General features: G+C 47.7%; 4 protein-coding genes across 4 annotated transcripts; 3 read left to right on the top strand and 1 right to left on the bottom strand.

Moving 5' to 3' along the window:
* Positions 1–159: 159 nt before the first annotated feature.
* On the top strand, positions 160–728 carry LCP9604111_6765 (uncharacterized protein; the record flags this gene model as incomplete). The annotated part of the gene is made up of 3 exons (XM_039074722.1): positions 160–188; positions 247–286; positions 348–728. 3 exons carry the CDS (start codon positions 160–162, stop codon positions 726–728), a joined length of 450 nt encoding a protein of 149 aa, XP_038927404.1.
* A 3,501-nt stretch (positions 729–4,229) lies between these two features.
* Positions 4,230–5,034, bottom strand: LCP9604111_6764 (uncharacterized protein; the record flags this gene model as incomplete). The annotated part of the gene is made up of 2 exons (XM_039074721.1): positions 4,230–4,449; positions 4,496–5,034. 2 exons carry the CDS (start codon positions 5,032–5,034, stop codon positions 4,230–4,232), a joined length of 759 nt encoding a protein of 252 aa, XP_038927403.1.
* A 7,337-nt stretch (positions 5,035–12,371) lies between these two features.
* LCP9604111_6763 (uncharacterized protein) lies at positions 12,372–12,677 on the top strand (the record flags this gene model as incomplete). Its single annotated transcript, XM_039074720.1, has 1 exon — positions 12,372–12,677. The coding sequence occupies one exon, from the start codon at positions 12,372–12,374 to the stop codon at positions 12,675–12,677; it is 306 nt and encodes a 101-aa protein (XP_038927402.1).
* Positions 12,678–16,302: 3,625 nt separating this feature from the next.
* Positions 16,303–21,284, top strand: LCP9604111_6762 (non-ribosomal peptide synthetase; the record flags this gene model as incomplete). The annotated part of the gene is made up of 3 exons (XM_039074719.1): positions 16,303–16,325; positions 16,414–17,226; positions 17,276–21,284. 3 exons carry the CDS (start codon positions 16,303–16,305, stop codon positions 21,282–21,284), a joined length of 4,845 nt encoding a protein of 1,614 aa, XP_038927401.1.
* Positions 21,285–24,048: the final 2,764 nt, after the last annotated feature.

Raw genomic sequence — 24,048 nt, 5'->3', positions numbered from 1 at the left:
CCCCCCCCCGCCCCCCCCCCCCCCCCCCCCGCCCCCCCCCCCCCCCCCCCCCCCCCCCCCCCCCCCCCCCCCCACGGCCACGAGGGCCAAGGCAATCGTGGGAAGGGCGCTTCCCAAAAGGTATGCAAGCCGGCAACCATGTAACATTGATGCTAAATCATGGTAGAAACGCAACCGGGGTCGCTGCGGTGTGTGCGGTGTGCGCGGCCACCGCACCCACGACCATTGGCGATATGCCCAAGGCAGCGCCAATGCCGGGCAAGGAGCCCCAGTAATCAACATCGCTGTAAGAAGCCATTCTTTGACAAAATTAAATCTAGAAGACTGATACTGACTGATGGACATAGGGGTCGGTTTTCGGTGGGGTCGCGGGAGTGGGCTCCACCACCACCAATTTGGCCTGGGGTCGTGGCCGAGGCCAGAACCGAGGGGGGCGGGGCGGTGGGTGGAGAGGAGGAAGAGGAAGAGGACGAGGGGCGCTGTTGCCAAGGGGTATTGCAGGCCAACCCGACCGACTGGAACAGCTGGAGGCTGCATTGGCCCAGCAGCAGGAGACCATTGCTCGCCTCCAACAGGAGAATGCCGAGCTGTCGCGCCTGCGACTCCAAGAGGGGAGCGCAGAGCAGGCCAATGAGGAGCCGACTGATGCTCTCTCTATCACAGACGGCCTTGATGCCGAATTCGAAATCAACCTGGATCTCGACTCCGACGGAGAGGAGATGAAGTAGAGTCCCTCTCAGTAGATGTCTCGAGAATTGAAACTTTCATCTTCGGTTGCAATTGCCGGTTACTTTTTTTTCCCCCAATGATCTTCAATGTAAGTTCGATATAATGACAAGTCGGTTATTGTACGCGGCCTTCTTGGTAAATGCACACCCGTGGGGCGAGGCATTAGTACGAAGTATCGATTGTGGATCTGGAACAAGTCTAATTAAAATTAGGACGCCATTTAATTCACGTAGACTGCGTCATCGACCTCCTGGGAACTGGCGGCTGGCAACTGCACGCCTTTCCATCACTAGACAGATCAGATGAAACCTTCGGGAGATCAATTGCCTGGTCGGAATAATTATTGGAGGATCTCACAAACAACGCCGTGGATTTGCCTTTGGATACGCCTTCACACCTGGAAGATGATCATTCTGTCAGCTTTTGAGTGCATCGAGGAATGCGGTCTGTTTCGGGGATAAGCGAGCTTCGGTGCTATTTGTTTTCGAATTGAAGTGCGTAGACTTGGGCAGGGGTCGTAGGAAACGAGCGGATTTGTGGCCTCAATATCAGTTAGGTGAATGAATTGGTTATCCCTGCATTTGGTGCTGAGTATGCCTATGCAGTATGGAGAGGAATTGTCTTCATCAAGCAAGTTGACTGACTGGTTGGTTGGTCGGAGAGATTGAAAGTCTGAAATCTGAAAATGCGAGGACTGAAGCACGAGGAGAGCCCTCCTGCCTTCCTAACTAGTGGTTTCTCGCTTCCATCTCATCTTTCCCACACTTTCATCTCGCTCTTCACACTTCCGAAACTACCATCAACAGCATTCATCTACATCATGGGTAAGCAAATCCGCGAACGTGAGACCGTCAACTCGGCTCTACCTCCTCTACTGATGACAGATTTCCATACGAGCTCCAATGCCGTACACCCACTTGTTTACAACGGCGACTTGAATCATTGGCCAAATTTCTTTCAGAATGTACGAGCAACAATGGATAACCAACATTGGAGCAGCAGCGTTATCGGATACACCCTGAAGACCCACAATCTTGATGACAATAAGGACTTTGTCGGAGATGAGACAGGTGTACAGGGAAGGTTTCAACAGGCGATCGGCCAAACACTTGGACAGGCGTTTGAAGCTCAAAGGCTTGATATCCGGTTTGCCGATTCCAAATGTCTTCCTAATCCAGGGGGAAAAGTCCCAGATTGTACTATGAAGACATCAAGGAATGAGTTGAAGCTTGTGGGTGAGCTGAAGGTGCCGTGGGTTGTCCATCACCGTATCGAGCGTCGCCTAAAGTTCGAGCCCTTCTGCCAAAATTCTCATTTTCGGGTCTTAGTGGGCCAGATTCTCGGATATATGAAAGAGACGGGGGTGTATGTACGGCTTTCTGTCGAATTATGAAGAGACGATCTTTCTCCGACAACGCCACGACGGTACGACATGGGTCGTGGATTGCTCCCCAGTGATTCTGGCGTCCAATATCTACACCAAAAGATCTCCGGTGGTGACCGTGAGAGAATGTTTTTTCTATATTGCGATCCTGGCGCGTGGGCAAGGCAAGGTCGATAACCAACTACCTCCAAAAGCTGGGTGGAATCAATAAAATAGGGCACGAGAAAACTCCGCTTCATTTATGGAGCTGTGAGTAAGCTCCCCTCTCCTACCAATGTAGAGAGGTGTGGGTATCTCTGAAGACAAAACTCCCCATGCGAGTGGATCCCTTTCCTTTGTCGAATGTGTGATCAAGTGTATAGAAGTCTTGACTTAGCGCTCCATTCAGTCTTCAATGAAACTTGTCAACCTACTCAAATTTCCTCGCTGCTTTCAATCTGATTTACTATCTGGAGTAGTCGTAAACTTAGGGAATCGTCAATTCATCCTTGTAACTCCCTGAGTGTCAGGGCCGCCCTCTGAACCTTCGTAGGCTGACCGTTCCTTCTTTGGGTGTTCCTATTCTTTCTCCCTTCTCAATTTAGCCGCCACTTGATATATAGACCAATGGTCTGGTCGCTTCTCTCTATATATTAGGCGAATACAGTATGGGATTCAAAGAGTGCATGGGCCCTGCTCTCGTTGGGCAATCATCTGACCAACCTCGATTCTCACCCTACGCATTCGACTTGCAACCGGTGATCTCTCCCCTGCTGGACTAATTCTTCCCACAAAACTCCACGTTTGTTTCATCCGACAAAACATTTAATTGCAACAAATTGGCAGCGACATGATCGATATTCTACGCCTTTTTACGCTTCGACTTCATCAATTTGAGGGTTTTCATACTGGCCTGAGAATTTGCGCCGATTACACCACCTAAACACCTAGCCCGTCTATCTAGGAATCTTCGCCAAAGCAGTGGCTCATACGCAAGGTAAACCCGGGACCCGGGGGCCATGGTAGCCTCTGAAGGACACCGCCTCTCTGAGATCTGCCAATTTTGGGTCCGCTTTGCATTAAGAAGGGTCGTTATTTCAAGATTTTTATGACGCAAATGCCATGGAGGCAGATGGATTAGCATATTTGCTTGCTTCAACAGCGGGTGTTTTACCACTATCATTGCCATCATCGTGATATATGTGATCAACTTTGACTTCCATTGGACTTTTACAGTTCTCGAGGACTTGATTACGTCCAGTATGCAGTATATCACGGAGACTGACATGCAGCGTTCAACCTCATCCATCGAAATTGACATCACGCTCTAAACGGCGAATCGGTCTATCACACAGGTAGAATATGGAGGCAAAATTAGGATTCGGACCTATTATGATGGGTCTGGATCAGTAGATATTACTCTGTCAATGTCAGCAATAATTCCTTGAGAATGGCATTTTTATAAAGGCCATCCCTGCTCATAGGCTTCCAGGCGGTGCCGGTCCGACCATCCTACCGATTATGAATTGATGAGACACCGTGTTTGATGTTTTGATGTTTGTTGGCACTGGAGTTTTACGTTTTCCGAAGTTGCTTGGCAGTTAGTTCGTATAATCATGAATGCCGTAGAATTGTATTATAGCATAACTTCTTCTTCCTATTGATATCAATCGAATGATTCCTTAGTTTCGAAAACGTGGCCTATGATAAGTAGCTTGCGGGTTCGTAGCTTTGATCTGACGTTGATAAGCTTTAGGATAAACAGAGTCGAGTGTGACTTATACATGCAGAGTCCAGAAATTTCGGCTACAGGCCTCCACGCTATTAGATAAGATCTGGAACATCTCCATTGTTATATTTGAGAGCAAAAGAGCCTACTGGAGGAATATTAAGTGAACTTTGAATAGGTGGAAACGTAAATTCGGAGATCGTTAAGAATTGGATTGATCACGAAGCAAAATCTTGGAAGACAATAGAATATTACTCGCACCTTCAAAACAGGGGAGTTACTCCAAGAAGAAACTCGTTATGAGAGATACTCACACCTCAAAAAAGGCGGAGAGTTTACCTTCGAGGATCACTGAAGCGGTACCTGGATGTTCTCCCTGTCATCAATATCAATAGAAACCTGCCTGTATCACCACTCCCATTTATCAAGATCCTCACAAATGTTCCCCCAGACGTCGCGCGGTGGTGGCTCGATCAAGTTGAAATAAGCCAGAATGCGATCCCCCCACTTGTCGTCAGTTGGATATGAAGCGCGAAACGCTGAGATCCATAGATCGGCGCATTCTTTGTCCCATATAATCTTTGTGATATCCCCCCCTCCTGGACCCCAGCCAAAGGACGACATATCCCTGACTTTGCGTTAGCATGATCTCAAAGACTTGACTCTGCACTTACTCATATGCAGCCCGGAACTTTCGGCGAACGAGATCACGTTTTGGTCGCTCGAATGACCAGAAGAGTTCCGGAGTGAGGACCTGCCCGGGGACCTTTTCCCAAACAAGATAGGTTATGTATCCTCCAGGTACAGGTCCGTTTTCCCCTTGCGTGGATTGGCCATATCCAAGTAGTGAAGGTACACTTTTGCATCCACCTTGGCTGAACTTCTTCCGAGCTTTGGCTTCCCGCTTTTCAAAGTGAGGATTTGCCTGTTGGGCTCGAACCTCCGGCAGGAGGAATTCTGTTCCCTCATCAGGACCTTGACAGTAGACTCTCATGAAGGCGTGATTATTGGGGAAATGTTGATCGTGACATAGATACTTAGCCTCCCAACCGGATGGCTGTTCGTCGGGATCAGAAGTAGGCTCACGCACTCCATCGACTCTATTCTCATAAAGCTTCTCGTCGATCACCCATGTACTCGCATTCAGCTGGAGATCTGCGGAGCCAGGAAGGGCGATCTGAGTGCCTTTGAAGATCTGAGAGATATCAGTCATCTTGGAGATTAGATGTAGAGTGCGGAAGAAGGTTGCGAGGATGAAAAGGGAAGAGATTTCTGAGAGCACAGAAGAGGAAAAGAAGGAAAGTTCGGCATTAAGTGAAGGGAGATGGACTTTGTGGGGTCAAATGATTATTTGGTGGTCATTGGCTTGCACCATGGTACCTGAGGCAACACCGCACTACGAAGGGGCATAGCGGCGGCAGAGAAAAAAAGAATGACCGAATTACCATTACACACTCTGTTTCTCTTCACTCTTTTCGTTTTCCTTCCCACCCACCCCCACAAACTTATTTCGGCCAGTCGGCGAGGGTCAAAGATGATGGACTGGTTGCTCTGCTTGCGATGGAGCAAAGTCAACGCTTAAGAATGTGGGGATGTGGATCTTTGTGGGTCGGGAATAGCCTGAGTCTATTATAGGAAGAGGTTCTCTCTCACTACAGCCTCATGATGTTCGAATTAGGGAGGCAAGGTAGAATTGTATTATAATGATAATCTACCATGTCGATTTTGACCATAGCGGGGCACTTCACAGTCTCGTCTTCTTCAATCTCATACTTGTATCCTACTCCAAACGCTTTGAGGGTTCCCAGCTGCAGAAGTTTTTTTTTGTTTTTGTAAAATAGGAAGCTATGAACGTAGTTACGACGTAGTTGGTACAGATTAAGCAGGCACGATGTTGCGTAGAGGGTACATCGTATTTCCCCCAGCAGCGTAAAATTGTATTCACAACATCGCAGCCATGGCAAGCAATATTCCGAATACCATAAACATCGTTGATGTGCTTCCCGCCCCTAGTCTATCTACCTCCACTACGCAATCCACCTCATCTCGCTCTGCTTCCGGGACTTCTCGGTCTGCAAGCCAACAAGTTCTGACTCAGTCGGGCTTTTGGGCCGTTTGGATTGTTGTGGTTGGGCTCCTTGGTGGCGCCGGCTTTATTATTTAGAGGCCAGCTTCTAAGGGCAATGATCCCGAGAATATCACGTAAGTGGTAAACCATGATTTTCATAGAAACTATATTGGCAGACCCTTGCCTATATATGCATTGAGGCTAATATATCATGGAATAGCCCTAAAGATGTTATTGTGAGCGAGTAGGTCCGCGAAGGGCAGGGTGTTGATGCCCGTTCCCCTCCGACAAACCCCAAGACTCCAGAGACCCCTGCGCCCTCTATCATACCCAAGAAGAAGACGAAGAAGAAGAAGAAGACGAAGAAGAAGAAGCGGCTGACCACCACAAGATTCACCAACTTCACTACCTCGGCGCGTAATACTCTCCACCGGATAAAAGAGGGCTGGACAAATCAGCTGCTGGCTGGACTGAACGGCTCGGTATGCTAAGGAGATGCCGAGGCGACGGGCGTCCCTCTGTTGGTTTACCCTTTTTTTCTCTCCGAGAACCTTAGCGAGGTGAGATGAATTAAAACGGAACTTTTTACTAAAATGATTCGGTGTCGACGAATCGTCGAAATTCCATTGCCCACCCTGAGAATCGGCCCATACACTACGCCCTCCAACGCGATGCGCAACACTCGTGGCGGATGCCCCCCCCCTCCTATTGCACATCGCGATGCCTAATCAAGGCAGAGATAATCGAACTCAAACTCACAAGGAAGGCCTTGGTATTTTAAGGAGCCCTGTCTCCATGGCCTTCTTTTTACGAGAAGCTTATCGATAATCATCGAGCCCAAAGGTGGTGCCGAGGCACTGGAGCATCCCGGCAAGCCCTGCGCCCAAGAAATGATAACCCAGAGAGAGTCTGCGTCGGAGATGAGCACGGGCTTCAAGGCCGCTTCCAGCAGGCAATTGGCCAGGAGTTTGGAGCGGTCCTGGAGGCGAAATGGGTCGAGTTCTCGTTCGCCGACTTTAAATGCTCGGGTTCCGGATACAAAAAACGCCCGATGTTGTCGCGTTGAATTAGAATTCAAATGGACTCAATATCAAGCTTGTCGGCGAGCTGAAAGTTCCTTGGGTAGGCGCATAGACTAAGTGATGCGATTACCAACAACCACGCTGGACTCGTCATCAAGCTGGCACAGCCCCTGAGAGACATGCAGGAGCTGAGTTGTGAGTACGGATCTCGACATATGACGAAACAGTCTTCTTGAGGTAATACCGGTCTCCTGCAGGGGCTTGGGAGGTATGGTACTCCCCACCCGTTCGATCAATCGACTACTATATCCCAACCCCTCTAGCCTCCCAGGGGGCTGGTAGTACGTTCACTCAGGTGTCCATGAAACAGTGCATGTTCTATGTATGCAGTATCGCAAGTACTGCTGACGACATAGATAACGACACAGAGCATTGGGTGGAGCCTAAGTGAGATAGGGTTCATGTATGTTATCTCATAGGACTACCTTTTCTGTGAAGTACTGGTGATACGAGATAATATGAATTTCGAAGCTATCGCAGTGGCCTATCGTCCCTACCCCTTCGCCACCAGATCCAATCCGACGTATTTAGATGCCAGCCGCTCTTTTCAGGGGGTTTGGCCAAACCCCACATTTCATAGGTGAGTACGGATAGTGGTTGGTCCTCAATCTTCGCAGCAAAGCGAAATCCAGCGAAATGTCTAATATACCAAGTCAATGATCTGCAATGTTCAGATAGCCGTTGGGGACATGTGCTTCTGGTCCTTGTCTATCCTGCCCATAGCCTGAAAGCTCTGGGACTGCTTGACACTTGCTTTTGCTAAGTGTAGTCACTGCCTCGTACTCTTTGTGCACACGGCTGCTTCAGCTTGGAGCTCTCTGACCTCCCAGTTACTGCGGAGGGTCTTGTGGTATGGTATCTGAACATACATTCAGATGAAGCCTTCTTCAGTGGGATTGGCGGTATTGTGGCATGTGAAATTCAGGATGGCGAAGGGAGGGCCGCCCAGCTTGTCCCGCTCATCGGAGGTAAGGGTCTGATAATAGACCAGACCTGATTTAGCTAGATTATGACCATACAGTCACGTGGGATTTTTATGTCCCGATGGTCCATACCTACATACAGAATGAACCATCATTATCTTCCCCAGAGCTTCTACAGTCATAATTTACGTAGCATAGGAAGTTAGGATCGGTCGCTTTGCTCTGCGACACGACTATCTCGGCGGACTGCGGCCGCCGAGATCACTGGTAGATATATGGTAACAATCATGCGCTTAAGCTGGTTGGTAGTATGGCACTAGTCCTAATTAGATCTGTCAAGAATGGGATATGACCCCTCTAGGCCCTAAACAGGAACCTTGGTTTTTGTTAAGGTCTAGTGGTAAATTACGCTGTACGAAATTCGACAAGATCTATAAAATCCCCTATACGGAATCACCACGATTATCTCCCACAATACCATGTACAAACGTGGTCTTTCCGCTGTAAAATTCTTTCCGTAAATTACGTTATTAGGCCTACCGCTGTGTATCCTTGTGCGTGGTTCTATGAAGTCCTCCCTATCGCCCTTCAACTTTCTGGCTCTGGCTCTCCTGGCTGATATTAAGAACTCTAACTTTTCTAAAATGACAAAACCCGCAATTTCAACAATCTGTGCGGACATCGCTAACTAACTGTAATACACACTCTTGTGTGGTATGCCGAGTACCAATGGCCGGCTTTCTACTCCCTTAGCTTCCTAGCTTCTTTGGCAATTTGTGGGTACACCTATCTTGCGCCGGTAATGGATTTGTATCGTTATCTCTTCGACGATCTGTGTGATAAATAATTCTGTATCTACTCGTGCCGTTCCGCGGAAGGCATCCATCACTAATCAGGAACGGCGATAACGGCGAAAGGGATGATTCAACATCGTCTTTTTAAGTAAATCGACCGTTCTCACGTATTGTGAATATTTCCTATAAAACGCAGAGCCGCGACTAGGGGTATAAGACCGGCTCTGATTTGCACTATGGTAAAGTACCAAATACAAAATTAATCTGAATTATTTCTACCAAATGCTTCTATCTCGTAACAGCGTAAGTCAAGTGGTCCATGTATAATCATCCTATCTCTATCTAAAATCTAGGGCTCACTGATCTAGAAAATTATATATACCCTTCTATCAGACATGTAGTTCGGCCTAGGTACGTACCTACGCCGGTTCCTAGTCCACAGCAAAGTTCAACGCGCCGTATACTAGCGAGGCTACGGAAGTGCATACCACTAAGCTATTTTAGGTATGAACTTGTCCATAGTACCATAGAGGGAACGGACGTCTCTCTGACACGCTCTTTTTAGTAAATGTCCCTCATTAGAAAATATCTGTCCCTATTGAGTTATCGTCCTTCAACAGAATAGTCCCTAAATCTCTGTGATATGGCTTCATTAGAGCCGCACAAGGTTTTCCTGATAACGGAAATCCTTGAACTGATCCTACTCGCAACTAACACGCGCACTTTACTCGCATCCGCTCAAAGAGTCTTCCGTAAATGGCACTTCCTGATTCGGGACTCGAGCGACTTACAGGCTGCCCTGTTTTTTAAGCCCGTCAATTATACTCTACCACGCGGGACGCCGGGAATTCGCAACCCATTGCTAGAAGAATGTATATGGCCATGGTTTTGCGCAAGACAAGCGCACAAATGGAAAGCGCCGCTAGTAGAAGGAGGGGCGAAGATACCCCAGATCGATCCTCAGAGCGACGAAGTCTTTCTCCGAAAAGGCGCAAGCTGGAAACGAATGTTATTTCAGCAGCCTCCTCGATCGTGTATTGGATTTATAGAGAAAGATGGAAAGGCCGTGAATGGTCCGGCATATACCGAAGTGAAAGCTCAACCGAGGGGTAGCCAAGGCTATTTACGAATACGTGACGTGGTACTCCCTTGTACGAATATCTTGAATGAAGTTCACCCTCTGCTAGATGAAGGACTACTCTGGTACGGATTTATTGGTGAAAGGCAACTACCATTGAATCCTTGGGAGGAAGAATATCCAACAGATAGCGAGAGGTACGGAGAAATCTCGAGGAGCCAGGTAGCATATACTACCTCAATATATCTGCGGGACTGTGACACTGTGTTTTCTATTCTAGAATGTGGATGCGTTCGAGGACAATGGGTTAGCAATCATGGTGCTAGGATGTTACATTTTTGGCTCTGTCGTATTTGGATGAGTCTTGTGCCTGGGCAGATTTCTATTCCGATGCCGGTGACCTAGATTTCTAAGGATATGTACGTTAAATGAAGTGGCGAAACAAGATGTTCATTGAAAACCAAAGCAATACATATTTTTAGCTAAAAATGGTACTCATTCCTACCGGTCCGCTATAGAGATATCCTCACCGGCAGAGCTAATGAATGGATAATCGTGGGAGGTATGCTCATGGGTATGTAGTGGCCGGACCATATAATTAGGCCTTGATAAGTGCTGCAGCACCTGGGGAATTTTGGTACTGTTGTCTGTATTGAATGATAATGTTAAGACATATAAGGCTGTTAGATTGGACAGTTGATGTGTAAGTAGACTACATGAATTGGATGATTGAGTTGATTAAGTTGCTTAGTTATAATATATTTCTCGTTATTATCCTTTTTATATATCTAGTGCAGTGGGGAAAGTCGGGATGCCTAGTTTAGTGGCCTTGTCCTTCAGGCAGAGAAAACGAAAGCCTGGTTGTCAAGTAGAGTTTCGGGGAGCAGGTAGTCAAGAAGGATCATCACCCCAAGAATGAAAAACGAGTTGCGAGATGTTTGTGTACTAGGAGATCATATGCTATGGTGTGGTCTATTTGATCCCTATGCTTGCTAGCTGACCCCTCCCTGGATGGTTGGTGTTGTTGTGTCGTTCTCGTCTTGCCTGCATGGCCAGGCTGCCCATCGTGCATTTCCCTCTTCACTAGTCACCTGATCCTACTTATTGAAGAGGGGTCCCTAGGATAGGGGCACCGACAGCCCTGCCTGCGAAACGGGTGTGAGAGCAGAGTCGTCACTGGGAGTAGTAGGGTGCTAGAGAGGAGAACACCATGGGGTGATTACTGAGAAGAGAAGTGGAAGGTGTCTGCGTTGCTATCTATGCCTCGGGAGTGCTTTTAGTTATGTCACATAGCCGCTTAGTCATCCTGCTCTGGAAACCACTGCAGTAAATAAGTAAACCGCGGCGTAGCCACTAAGCCGGCTGCAGGCCATTAAGCAAGTAAGTAAGTAAATAAGCAGATAAGCCTACCCCTACCGCCTAAAGGCTCATATAGAGTATATAACCTATACTACTCCATACAGTAGGTCACATTAGGACAGACTTTGGTTCGTCCACGCTCAGCAAACTATAACCCGTATGCGTCACCACCCCGAGTGGTCGCTTACGGGTAGCTGGTACCTCTTTAATACTCCCCTAGCTTTAAAGTTATAGTATCTCTAACCCCTTATTTATAGGACCCTATTTCTTCCCTTTTTATTGAGCCTTGGTTTAGTACTGCAGTGTTACGATCGCTATGTTTGTATGGTTTGCATGTTTGTTATTTGCAGCGTTACAGAGTGCCGGCTATATAAGCAGGCCCTCTCCCACTTCTGCACTTGCTTCTTCTCTCTTCCTTATCTTAGTTATCTTCGTCGGAATACACTCTTCTGTTGTATATGCACTCTTTCTTTATTGATCGACCTGGAACGTCACATGCAGCACTAGTGCTGTAGGCTGGAGAAGCGCCTGCATAGTCATACGTAACTAGTTAGACTGCAACAGGTTAATTGAACTTTGATTGATTGATTGAGATAACGCCGAGTGTATGATCGTATCACTACTACTCTGTCATAAGGACATCCTCACCAGCCGAGCTACTGAATTGACGGCCGTGGGAGGTAGGCTCACGGGAATGCTCTGGAGATTTTTTTGACAGATCAGTCAGTTCCGGTGGCTGTCTTGCAAAATATGTGATAGTATCGTCTAGCCAGATTAGTCAATATTTATTCTGCCAGCTGGATTATTCTGCCAAAGTTGGCCGATGACATTTCACCGCATTGATTCAGAGAAAACAACCGTCACGTGACATATACACAAGGTTACGAAGCTCCGCAATTACAAGTATGAGGTGTAAGATGTATGAATTACTTATTCTTTACTCGGCAAAAAATTACTTTTGTCGTAGTGGTCTGATCCGTCGCCCATACTGGGCTCACTGTACAATGTACATACCTTTGGTGCAGTCCATCACCCGCCGCACCCCACAAGGCTGATGAGCCGAAACCTTATCGAACTAGTCTAGGTCCACGGGTAAACTCCCGTCTTTCTTTCTTCTCACAATCTCCTCTCATCTTACATCTCATAGCACCATCACTTGGTTCATCGCAGCAATACCATCAACCACACTCTCGCCACACCACTACCAGCTCTTCAGCCACGCTCGATCAACCCCATTATTACCAGGATGAGCTGGAGCACGGAAGGTGCGGAGGGTGCGGAGGGTACAGAGGGTACCGTCAGCGAAAGTATCATTGCCACAGATATTGTGCTTAAAGAGCATCATAAGCTCTTCTTCAAGCTCAAAACCTCGGCGAGAAAGTTCCTGGGCAACCATATCGACCGACATGAGCTCAAGGAAACAACCGACAAACTAGAGGATAAGAGCAAACAATATAAGAGCGTCCAAATCTCAGAAATAAACGTGAAGAATGTAGAACAGTGCCTCTATCTTCAATTCGATAGCCATGATATGGAGATGAAGGACGTATAGTCGCTCCCCCTCTCCCCCTACCTTAGTACGTAATCCAAGATATAGAGAAGAGGGGGAAGCTGGCTAATTGAATATAGTGACCACAATGGGTCCTATTGAGAAGGCTTTTAGCCAATCTAGAACTACTGAAGCTAGTGCTCGGTGGGTTATTGACTCTATTATTCTTAACGCCTATACGACTGCCACTTTAAATATCAAAAATGCGCAGCCGTTGAATATCTAATACGAGAGGGATTATAATTTTTGGCCCAGTTACCCTTAAACGAAAGAGGGCGATTCTCTCTAGGAGACCAGGCTATAGAGTCTGGTATGGCGAGAGCGAGGTCCTTATCGTTGAGGTAAAGGGCGGCGCTAAGGGGAGCAATCCTATTCCCCAACTCCTCGGATATATGGGTTATATCTCGCTATATGTATTAAACTATATTTAAGCAAGCTAATCGGTATGAAAGGGTGCATCCACCGTGGACGTAAGGACGAGCAGAAGCGCAACTGCAGTGTCTACGGTATGGCGTATACTGGATCCGTTTGGCATTTTTTGAAAATAAGTCACGAGTCAAAGGTAAGCTGGTTAATACCAGCAAAGAACACAACTCTAATATTTATTAGCGGTCGGAATTTGCTACTGTCGGTCGTCGAGGCGCTCTCGAGCAGCCGTTCGGTTTGCTAGTATGGATGCTGCGGAGGGCAGCTGCCATCTCCCCAGCCTACTCAAAGGAAAACTCAGCGGAAACTTATAGTTTGGTGGGGTCTGAGGAGATGGTGTTTGAATGAGCGGTGCTGAGGGGAAGGAGGAGTGTTGTACTGATTCATGGCGCAGTGTGGTGTTGGCTGATACCTCTTCCCCCTTCTCACTTGAGTCAGCTCTTATCGCGAGGTCACCATTACTAGTTGGTTAATCTCTTAATACAATAACCTCAAAAAGGCAGTGCTCGCCTCTTACTCCCATAAGTTCGTGATAAGAGTGCTCTAAATATTTACATATTGTATTCCTATTCGAGGAACATGGCCATCGGTGCACCTTCGTACAACATATACTCATAGCTGCGGAATCTTGGAACCTCGGACCAGCGTGCTGCGTACGTAATACGAGGTTTTTAACTAGGTTTTCAGGGACAGGCCTGGAATTATAGTACCGCCTTCCTGATCTAGTACTATTCAGGATTCTGCCATATTTCTACCGCACTTTATTTTTTCCGCCATGTACATATATTCTATGGAGACATGCATTTTGATTAGACAAAATCTTATATTCTGCCTAATTCCTGTAGTATTCAACTCTGGATCCGGATCTAGCATATGAGGCAAGGAAAGAAAACTGGAGATTTCATAGTTGAGGGCAGCGGAGGATACCGTATACGAGGGCTTATCTATTTGAAATGGCCCCCATTCTACAGTTACAGGGGTCCTCACAAAGAGGCCGAAAAGCACAAGAGACAACGAAAAACATCCAACTGGATAAGTTTCTCAATGTTCGTCCTGTCGAGAATACGAAGCCTCCCTTCTTCCAATTGGTGGCCGCAAAAAGTACCTGAAGGGCCTTACGATAAGCCCTACGAATACCTTTCAAAGCGCCTCACAGGACGCCAGCGGGGCTCGAAAGGGCCGTCAAAATCCCAAGGCCCCAATTAGAATGAATATCTTCGATTATACGCTGGAGGTTTATTCGGTACGATTTGATCCCCATTGCTACTTTTCATACTGTGACGGTGTACTCCGTACAGAAATTTGTGTGCAGATAAGGAAGCTAGATAACCCGTCGGAGCTTACGGGCTAGCCAAACGTTCTAACCGCTTTAGCCTGACTTATACGTAAGGTAGAGCGGCCTCGGCATGTTCGGGATTCGAGACCAATGTCACTCTCCATAGAGAGAGGAAAAGCTTCTTTGTGTCTGCGTTGAACTTACTCCATACTGAGTACCTGGATCGAGTGGCGCTCCAATCGTAGATTTAAGAATGATGCAGTCTGCAGCCAATACAATGGTGTTACCCCTCAACGTGCCATGCATGCTATGCATAGGGAGTGGAGGTAATCCAGGGTCAATTACTCTTGATCACAGCAGGGTTGAATTTTTACAGTTTTAGTCGCAATGGGAACCTTGGAATCACGGAATACTCGAGACCGCTCTATCCTGACTATTGGGCAGCGTTGCCCTCACTAGGATCGGCGCGTTTGAGATCGGCGCGTTGAGATCGGCGGCCTCAACGTCGGGAACTCAATGCTATTGATGAGACCAAGCTTTATGGTCCAGCAGAAGCTGCAGAATTTTCACGCCACGGATCTCAGAACGGCCTATTATTGGGGGAAAATTATATGGCCAAACCTGGACCGCAGTGGAAAACAATGTGGATGAAACTTACATAGGTGAACACATGGGATCGATTTCCTTGCCAAGTAACCTAATTACCTGCCAAGAGCCTTGGCAAGCCCTAGTTCGGGAAGTGGATTCTCCAGCACTTATCTACCTCGTACTCCGTACGGAGTACGAGGTACTCCGAGGTACTCCGTATGTACGATGTATGTAACTCTGAAATATCTACGCAGCTGATAGGTGGGCTATTAATTAACAAAAAGGTGTGCTCCATGTTTTGCATTACATAGTGTAGATCATTTTCATTCTATATGATAATGGCCAAATTACATAATTGTAGGGCGGATTGTTGCCAATGCTGCCATGTGGACCTTTCCGGACATAGCTTCCAATACTTTGATTGATCGCCCGAGTAATTACCCTAAATCTATCAAAAGCCCGAGCTTCTGGAAGCGTATGGAGTAGGTGTGAGCATTTCCCATTTTATAGCCATGTGATCGGTGGTGTTGGCAATGGCCTAAATTGCTGATCAGAAGCGATCCTAAAATCCGATTATCGTGTCGCCCTACCTAGATCCACTTCATATGTGGTTTAAGAGACATTATCATTGATTGAAAGTTCTTCATGTAGCGAAATTCGGAGATTTCATGTGAAATTGTATAGAGATATACTCAGAATATGCATATAATCACGCTAGTTTATTCGAAACGGCGATCCTGAAGGTTGGCTTATCAAGATCATGCCGGTATATTACTGCATTCGGCAAAAGGAAATTCGAATAATATCAAACAGAAAGTTTAATAACAAAAAGCTCAATTGAAACAGGAGTCCGATTTTGACATTCGGCCTCCGGAAACTCCAATGTCTATCAAGGCCCTAGACTTTCGATCACATCACGGCCCTGAGATGATAGACGACATGATGTCTCTATCTTTGACCAATACCATCCTCTCAGCTGTGTGATGTACAAGCTGATCTATCCGACCATGAACGGAATTCCGTGGGTAGACCATGAGTATCGGGATGCCCTGCGGATCTTTCTCTTCTCAGCCTCGACCGAGCTTGCCGCCGTACTTTGCATGGATGATTTCGGGATCACAATGAGGTCTGTGATGTAACTTGCAAGATGTCGGTGGATCGGGTGGATATCGTTAGTGGATACAGTAAGCTGTGAAGGACTCCTACTTTTGGGTCTATATCAGGTTTGTAGTGGGTGTTACTAGGGAATGGGGCAGCATATAAGTCGTGAAGGACTTCTCCTTTTTGGGTTGTGTATCAAGTTGAGTTGAGACATTATCTGCACAAAAGATATATACAATGGCAGACTTATCAAGATCTTCGTATGTTTTGTGACATTTATCATGATCTTTTTTCCACCCCTTTTTGGATGTCCTATTGAAGTTTCTTCCAATTCTGACCGTCATACAGACTTATAGAACAGCTTTTACACCTCCGCAGTGAGGCCTCTCATCCAGACTCTTGCCGTCAACTCTCCGCTCTATTATCCCTACACACCGGCTCTTGGCCCATCCGTCACCTAATCCTAACATTTCAGGACATTTACAAGTCCATTCCCGAATCCATCAAGGCCAACAACAATGAATCAATTACCTACCTCCGTGCACAAGTCAAAGCAGCCACCCCCAGCGTTGCGGAATTAATAGGGACAGACTCCCGCGCCGGTCTCATCGATGCTAACACCGGACGGCATCTGACACATATTGCCATACGGCAGTTCTTGGAGAGTTTCCAGCTTCCCGTGGGACTCTCCCGTCATGGAAAGCCTCGCATCGCTGTCATCTTGCCTAACGGCCCTCTGATGGCAGTCGCTGTTCTTGCTTTCGTCAACAGGTACACCATTGTGCCTATGACAACGAACACGGTGCCAGAGCAATTACAGACAGATATAGAAAACTCGCAAGCTGATGCTGTTGTCGCGCTGGACGCTGACATTGGCAAGCTGCAGCTGAACAATGGCAGTCGGCCAGTGTTTGGTATTGAGCAACTTGAAGACATGACTTTCCGGGTGGTCTCTGCGCACAATGCTTCTGGTGCATACAACCATCCCCCCAATTCTGGGGACGATATCGCCATTATCTTGTTCACTAGTGGTACTAGTGGTACTAAGAAGCTGGTTCCCATCACAACTTACAACCTCATCGCGGGTACCATGGCTACCATAGAGTCAGTCGAACTGTCCGAGACAGATATCTGTCTTAATATGATGCCTCTGAACCATGTGTATGTTCCCTGCCAAATTAAATTATAGGAAGACAGCTAACATTATCAGTGGTGGCATCATGCGAAGTATCTTCTCACCCGTACTCGCCGGCGGTGCCACAATATGTTGCCCCTCGTTTGACCCCAGCATGTTCTGGGATGCCGTGCAAACTCCTCATATGACACCAACTTGGTACTATGCTACACCTACAATGCACCAGATGATTCTTGCTGAAGCTGAGCACCGCCCCGATGCTGTCAAGCAAAGTGCCATCCAGTTTATCTGCAACGCTGGTGGTGGTCTCCCTCCAACACTTGCCGTGCAGCTCCATGATATTTTCCACTGCGCCGTCCTCCCCAGTTACGGTATGACTGAATGTATGCCTATTGCCGCGCCACCGAGGAGCTACAAGCTTGATCGCCATGGAACATCGGGAAAGATCGTCGGTCCTGAGGTTGCAATTCTGACCGAGAGTGGCGAGCCTGTCCAGCAAAATGGGATGCTAGGACACATCTGCATTCGTGGATCACCCGCTTTTGAAGGGTATCTGACCCCTGGAGGCAAGATTGACACCAGTGCATTCAACGAATCCGGCTGGTTTGATACTGGTGATCTTGGACACCTCGACGATGACAACTACCTGTACATCACTGGCCGCAGCAAGGAGGTCATCAACCGTGGTGGTGAAATTATCTCTCCCGTCGAAGTGGAAAATGCAATCCTGACCACAGCCAAGGATCCTGAATCCCCGCTGTATGGTCGTGTTACTGAGACGTTAGCCTTTTCTGTCCCAGACGAGGTACTGCAAGAAGTTGTCGGTGTGGTTATTGTCACACCTCCGGGCTTCACTAGGCCGGATCTTCGCCAGATACACGAAGCACTGCAGCCTATTCTCCACCAGCCTAAGTGGCCCGCTCTGGTAGTATACATGGACGGCGTGCCCAAGGCAAACAACAAAATCCAGCGGATCAAGCTCGCAGAGCGGCTGTCCCTGGATATCTTGACCACGGCCACACCCCTGGCAAGCAGGCACTACGAAGCTGTCTGCCCACCTACTGGCGCTCCACTCAGCGCATCAATCTCGAAGAACTTGTGTGTCATCGATGATAAAATAATCCGCTCAGTTCTCACCAAGAGAGCAAATACCCCTGACATGCACGTGCAAATAAACCCGCGCGATGGGCTCGCACAGGTTATTTTGTTTGTCCAGAACCCAGATGATGACCATGTGACACCTGGCGAGCTCCACGACCACCTCCATGGCTATCTCGTACCTAGCCGTATCATTCCACTCAAAGGTCCCATGCCTCTCGACTTCTACGGAAACCCCGACTCGGCCGCGATCAATGAGGCCATCCTTGCCCGCAACTCGGATGGTAACCTGTCGCCCATTCAGCAGCGCGTACGTGAGATTTTCGCTGTGGCCTTGTCTTGTGCACCAGAGGAAGTATCTCGTCTTACCGACTTTTTTGCTGCTGGAGGTGATAGTCTTAGTGCTGGTCGAATGGTTTCGCAACTTCGTCGCGAATTCGCTATTTTCCTGGCCGGTGACATTCTCTTCCACCACAGCACTGTTGGAGAGATAGAGCACAAGATCATTGAAGCTGTTGAAGTTAAGGCTGCCAAGGGCGACGATGGAGAAGTTGACTTGCCCGGTTGTGAGAAGACATACAGCAGCACGAACCCAATTATCTTGCTCCTACACCTGTTACCGACTGTGTTCTTTTTCCCCATGAAACGCGCCTTCCAATGGATCATGTTCGCATATGTCGTGGCTGAGTGCTCTAATCGATTTCCCATTCGTGAGAACCTCTTCGCTCGTTTGATGCTGGTTGTTTTTGCCGTGATGTCTGCTCGCTTATGTTCACAAATTGTGTCTCCCATCTTTGCTATCATCTTTAAGTGGCTCGTCATCGGTCGCTACAAGGAGGGCATGTCACCCATGTGGGGCCCGTACCATACGCGCTGGTGGTTGACCCAGAAGGTATTGCAGGTGTGTGGAAAGGGACTCTTCAACAACTACAACTGGTCCCGCATTCTCTTCTACCGTTTAATCGGCGCAAAGATTGGCAAAAATGTTACCATGTCCGCGTCCGCTAAGCTCGGCGAGTATGATCTTATTGAGATTGGCGATAATGTCGTTTTGGATACCTGCATGTGTCGCCCCTTCGGCGTGGAGCGCAATACCTCTATGCTTTTGAAGCGCATTCGCATTGGCAAAGACTCGTCGATAGGGATCAAGTCTGTCATCGCCCCTGGTGCTGACATCCCGGAGAGGACCTGCATTGGTCCCAACTCGTCGAGCTGGGAACTTCGGGACGCCGATGAGTCTAACCGCCAATTGCTGACCTCCCAGATCCCCAAGCCTCATTGGATCTGGATTCTCTTTATTGTTGAGCCAATCAAGTTGATCACCTGGACAGCTGCTCGTATTACCTGGATGGCCGCTCTTCTTCCTATGGTTCTCGAGTTCCCTACTCCTGCGGCAGACATGTTCCGGTCTACCCTAGAATGGTACACCAGTGATCAGCGGATTGCGTTCCACATCACCGCAAGGATCTGTCGTGCTGTTGGTGGCCCGATTGTGCTTTTTATTGCAGTCTTGATCATCAAGTTCTTCCTCGATCTCATCTGTGGCAAGCCCAGACCTGGTCCTGCCTCAAAACAGACCACTCGCCAAAAGATTCGGAGTGCGGTGCTTGCGCAGATTCTGCCCGCAGGTGACATCCACGGACTCACCCGCCTTACTGGTCGTCACTACGAATTTGTTTCAATGGCTGTCCGTGCCCTTGGTGGCAAGGTTGGCAAGCATGTCTACTGGCCTAGTGTTGGTCCCGTCACTGTCGACTTTGATCTCATTGAGGTTGGTAACGATGTTGTTTTTGGTTCTCGCTCGACTCTGGTCACATCTGATGGCTACGGCCGTGATCGCATCGTGATCGGTGATGGCACCATGGTTGGTGATCGTGTCGTCGCTTTGCCCGGTGCTACCATCGGCCGTCAAGCAATGATAGGCTCCGGTGCTTTGCTTCGCCGGAATGGGGACTACCCTGCCAACAGTGTCTGGACTGGTAGCAAGGGTGGTGAAGCTATACAGTTCCCAAGTTCCACCTCGACCTCCACTTCGACCGCTCCAACCATCATCGGAGATGGTGGCAGCAGCCCCAACACTAGCGGCAGCGAAGACGAGAAAACACCGACCGAAAAGCAGACCTACTGTGGAACTAAAGACAAGGCTGTTACCGAGATCGCTGAGCAGGAAGTGGATACATGCAAGCCTTTCGGTCGCGCCTTCTACCGCCACGAGGCCAACTACTACGTCCTCCGCATGTGGCAAATTGTCATCTATTCCACTTTTGCAGTTATTTTCACTACTGTGTATTGGCTTCTCACCGTCTTGTTCTCCCTTTTCGTTCTCCGCAGTGTCCTAAGCTACAGTGATGCTGCTGGTTTCAAGCAAGGCGCCTGGCGCCCATTCGTTCTGTACGGCACGCTCGCCTCGATCCTATCTGTCATCACCACCGTTCAAGTCGCCCTTGCCTTCGGCATTATTCTCTGCATCAAATGGACGGTCGTGGGCCGTCGCAAGGAAGGCTCCTACCACTGGGACAAGAGCAGCTACAACCAGCGCTGGCAATTCCTCCTTTCCTGCGAAACGTTGATCAAAGACTGCTATGACGGAGTTGGTCTCCTGCCCATGATCTCTGGCTCTGCCTACATTTCCTGGTACTACCGCCTCTTGGGTGCGAACATTGGAAAGGACTGTGCGATACACGCCAACGGTAGTCCCAGCATCTTTTTCACCGAGCCGGACCTCCTTACCCTTGGTGACCGTGTTGCTGTCGATGATGCCAGTTTGGTCTGCCACTTGAACTCCCGTGGTGGATTCGAGCTGCATACCTTGAACGTTGGGGATCGGAGTATCCTGCGCGCTGGATCGCGCTTGATGTCTGGTGCTTCGATGGGCCAGGATGCTTGTCTTTTAGAGCATACTCTGGTCCTGTCCGGAGACCATGTTGAGAATGGAGATACGCTCCAGGGATGGCCGGCCGAAGGATTTGACGGGAAACGTGTTTAGAAGTCTTAGATTGTTTTCCATTTCTTGGCGCTTTGTCTTTGTCCTAGAGAACAGATAGACTAGCAATTTTAGATCGGACTTCTCAGATTTTCATTATTGTTATATTGTCATCGAGAAGATCAAGTGCATTTTAATTATGAACAGAAATATGCCACTTCTATCACATTTTTATTTGGGAATTACTATACCACACACCCTTTTGGACCACTTCAGGTAAGGCCTTTCTTATCCCTGTTTTGAAGACTCTTTTGAAGACTCTTTTTTTTACCCATAGACCTCAACAGCCCATTACTCGTATTTGTAGGATCACTATAATCTATTATACGAATCACTTCATAATCTAGCCGGCGCCAGTATCATGCGACAGCCTTTAATTATCAATTATTTACCGGTTACTTTACGAACTGCGTTATTATTTCACCATGACGGCTTCAACTGTAAATTTCATACAATCTACTTTCTAACTCCGAGCCCAAGATCGTCCCGAATCCCTCCCCACTCCCCCACCCTCACTCCACTTTCCGCCCCGGCTGTGATAAGAACCGAGACAGGCCACGAGGCCGGCTCCGACACTCGTGGTCGGCTCCGACATAGGCTCCAGCCTCCGACATAGGCCCAGTCGAGGACGTAGATACTAGAAGGGGGAAAGGCATAAAAACCACGGAGTACTCCATAGTATAATCAACCTTGCAGGATACAAAAAGGGATTGTTACAGGGACCCCTCCAATTGCTAATTCGACCCCCCTTTGGCTAATAGGACCCTTGATTCTGCTTTATTCTGCCTTGCACATAAGGCACCACTTTAATTCTTCCAGCCTTAATTCTAAGGCAGAAGAAGAATCAAGCGGCAGAATATATACCGGGACCTTGCCAAGACCAGGCAAGTGGCAGAATTCTGCCTCGACCCGATCAGAAAGGCGGTATGTACTGAGGTCAGGTGCCCGAGATTATCTAAGGAGTGCCAAGGCCTCAAGATCTTATGCATCTTTGGTTTTATTTGCAATTGCCAGTTCCTAAATTCCCTGGGATTTTGGGGATGTTGTTCTTTACTTTCCTTTGTGTATTACTTTGTTGTTCTTGTTCAAAATATGTCGATAATCTAATTCTAACCCACCTATCAGCAGATGGAAATCTGGTAGGTTGAAGTCCTCAAGATCAACCACGCAAAGAAAGAAATCGACTACCCTCTGGTGTTTATTCACAAAGAAGCCTCTAATGGAGTCCACCAAGAAATAGCAAGAGACCAAAGTGAATCATCTTTGGTTTCTTTGTCGGTCTAAATCTCTTTGGAGTCGACATGATCAGCTTTGGGTTTTCGGAGATGCTGTTCTTTTCCAAACATGCCATTGGTCTAATATTATCTTCTTGGCTAGAGAGTTTATAATCAAATCTTAAAAGCACCCACATAGACTCTTTGATGAAACTGTCTGGTTTGGATCCTAGTTCTTAGATGCGTGTTCCAATGCTAAAAATGGAATTGATTCTTTGAGCTTATACTTCGGCCTTCTGGACTCGGGACCGACGTTACCTTGAGGCATTTCTTATGGGACTTGCAAGGAAGCTCTCCTCGGATGCAGCTGTAAATAAGACGATGTCCTTCGCAATCGACAATCTAATACCTATTCCCAATCTCGAGCCTCCCTCCTTACCTCTTACCGTTTCCTTCCAAAACTCATACTTTATTCACCATTGCTTTCCTCGATATGCCTGAGCCCCAGTGGTCTAACGCTCAAATACCTAAGGGGTTTCCCCGAGATTGGCTAAAAACCCACGACGGCTAAACTGCACCTATGCCAGAGGTGCATAAGATTCACCTACTGAGTTCAAATTCTGACGACACTGATGGACTGAAAAGCTCAAAGACCGAGGATCCTATTGAACTTCCGGTTCTCAGCCCGAACGATCCGGTTAACGAAATGTATAAAGTGGCCCTCTCAACATTCCTGCACGAGGAATTCCAAACAAACTATATGATAAAAGACGACCCTTTGCATTACGAACGACGCTACGTCGTTTGGCCCGGCATTGACTTGAATAGATTTCGATTAATCGACACCCCAGCTAGCTTTTTCCGAGTGCTAGAGATGTCGCTTTTGTCCGAACATATATATGAACCAGAAGGGAAGAAATGGCCAGTCTCAGCCGCAAAAAGACGCACGCGCCTTCTTAAGAACCTTTGGGAGCGGGGGGATATACGGCTTGTCGATGAGAAGCCCCTCCTCAGTGAATACCAAGTGCGCCGCGTGGCATCGACAACTCGTTCTGAAGTCGAGACATATCGAGAATTTCTTCGTTGCCAGCACTTCAACATGGGAAAAGAGATGATTTTCCCTGAACTTTGGGAGGAGGAGGAAGAAGGTTGGTATTGGGAGGAGAAAAAAATTCATTTACATGGCTGTATACTTGCTTAATGCTACCTCGTGTTCTACATTTCTATTTCTCTCAGATAAGTATCTTACCATTGCCTCTGTCGCTGCTTGAACTCCTCACCCCTTCGTGGATTACATATCTAGTTCGCTCTTGTTGATGAATACTCTGGGTCTCTTGCAATTTCACTTGTACTTTAGCTTGATCAAATCCTATCATGATATCTTCAGATACACAAAGAACCTAGTACTGTAGGATTCAGAATGTCCTACCCTCTCAATCGAGAGAGTCGTTGCAAGATAACCAAACAAGGAAAATTGCGACAATTTGTTTTAGAGTGCATTGTCTTAGTCTCTCAAAGCGGTCGACAATGGCCTTTGGTTTGAAGTAATCAGA

The sequence above is a fragment of the Penicillium roqueforti genome, assembly GCF_015533775.1.
Source record: "Penicillium roqueforti strain LCP96 04111 chromosome Unknown scaffold_18, whole genome shotgun sequence".
Lineage (NCBI taxonomy): Eukaryota > Fungi > Ascomycota > Eurotiomycetes > Eurotiales > Aspergillaceae > Penicillium > Penicillium roqueforti.
The sequence above is the reverse complement of the archived record's forward strand: the minus strand, read 5'-3'. Positions and strand labels throughout refer to the sequence as shown.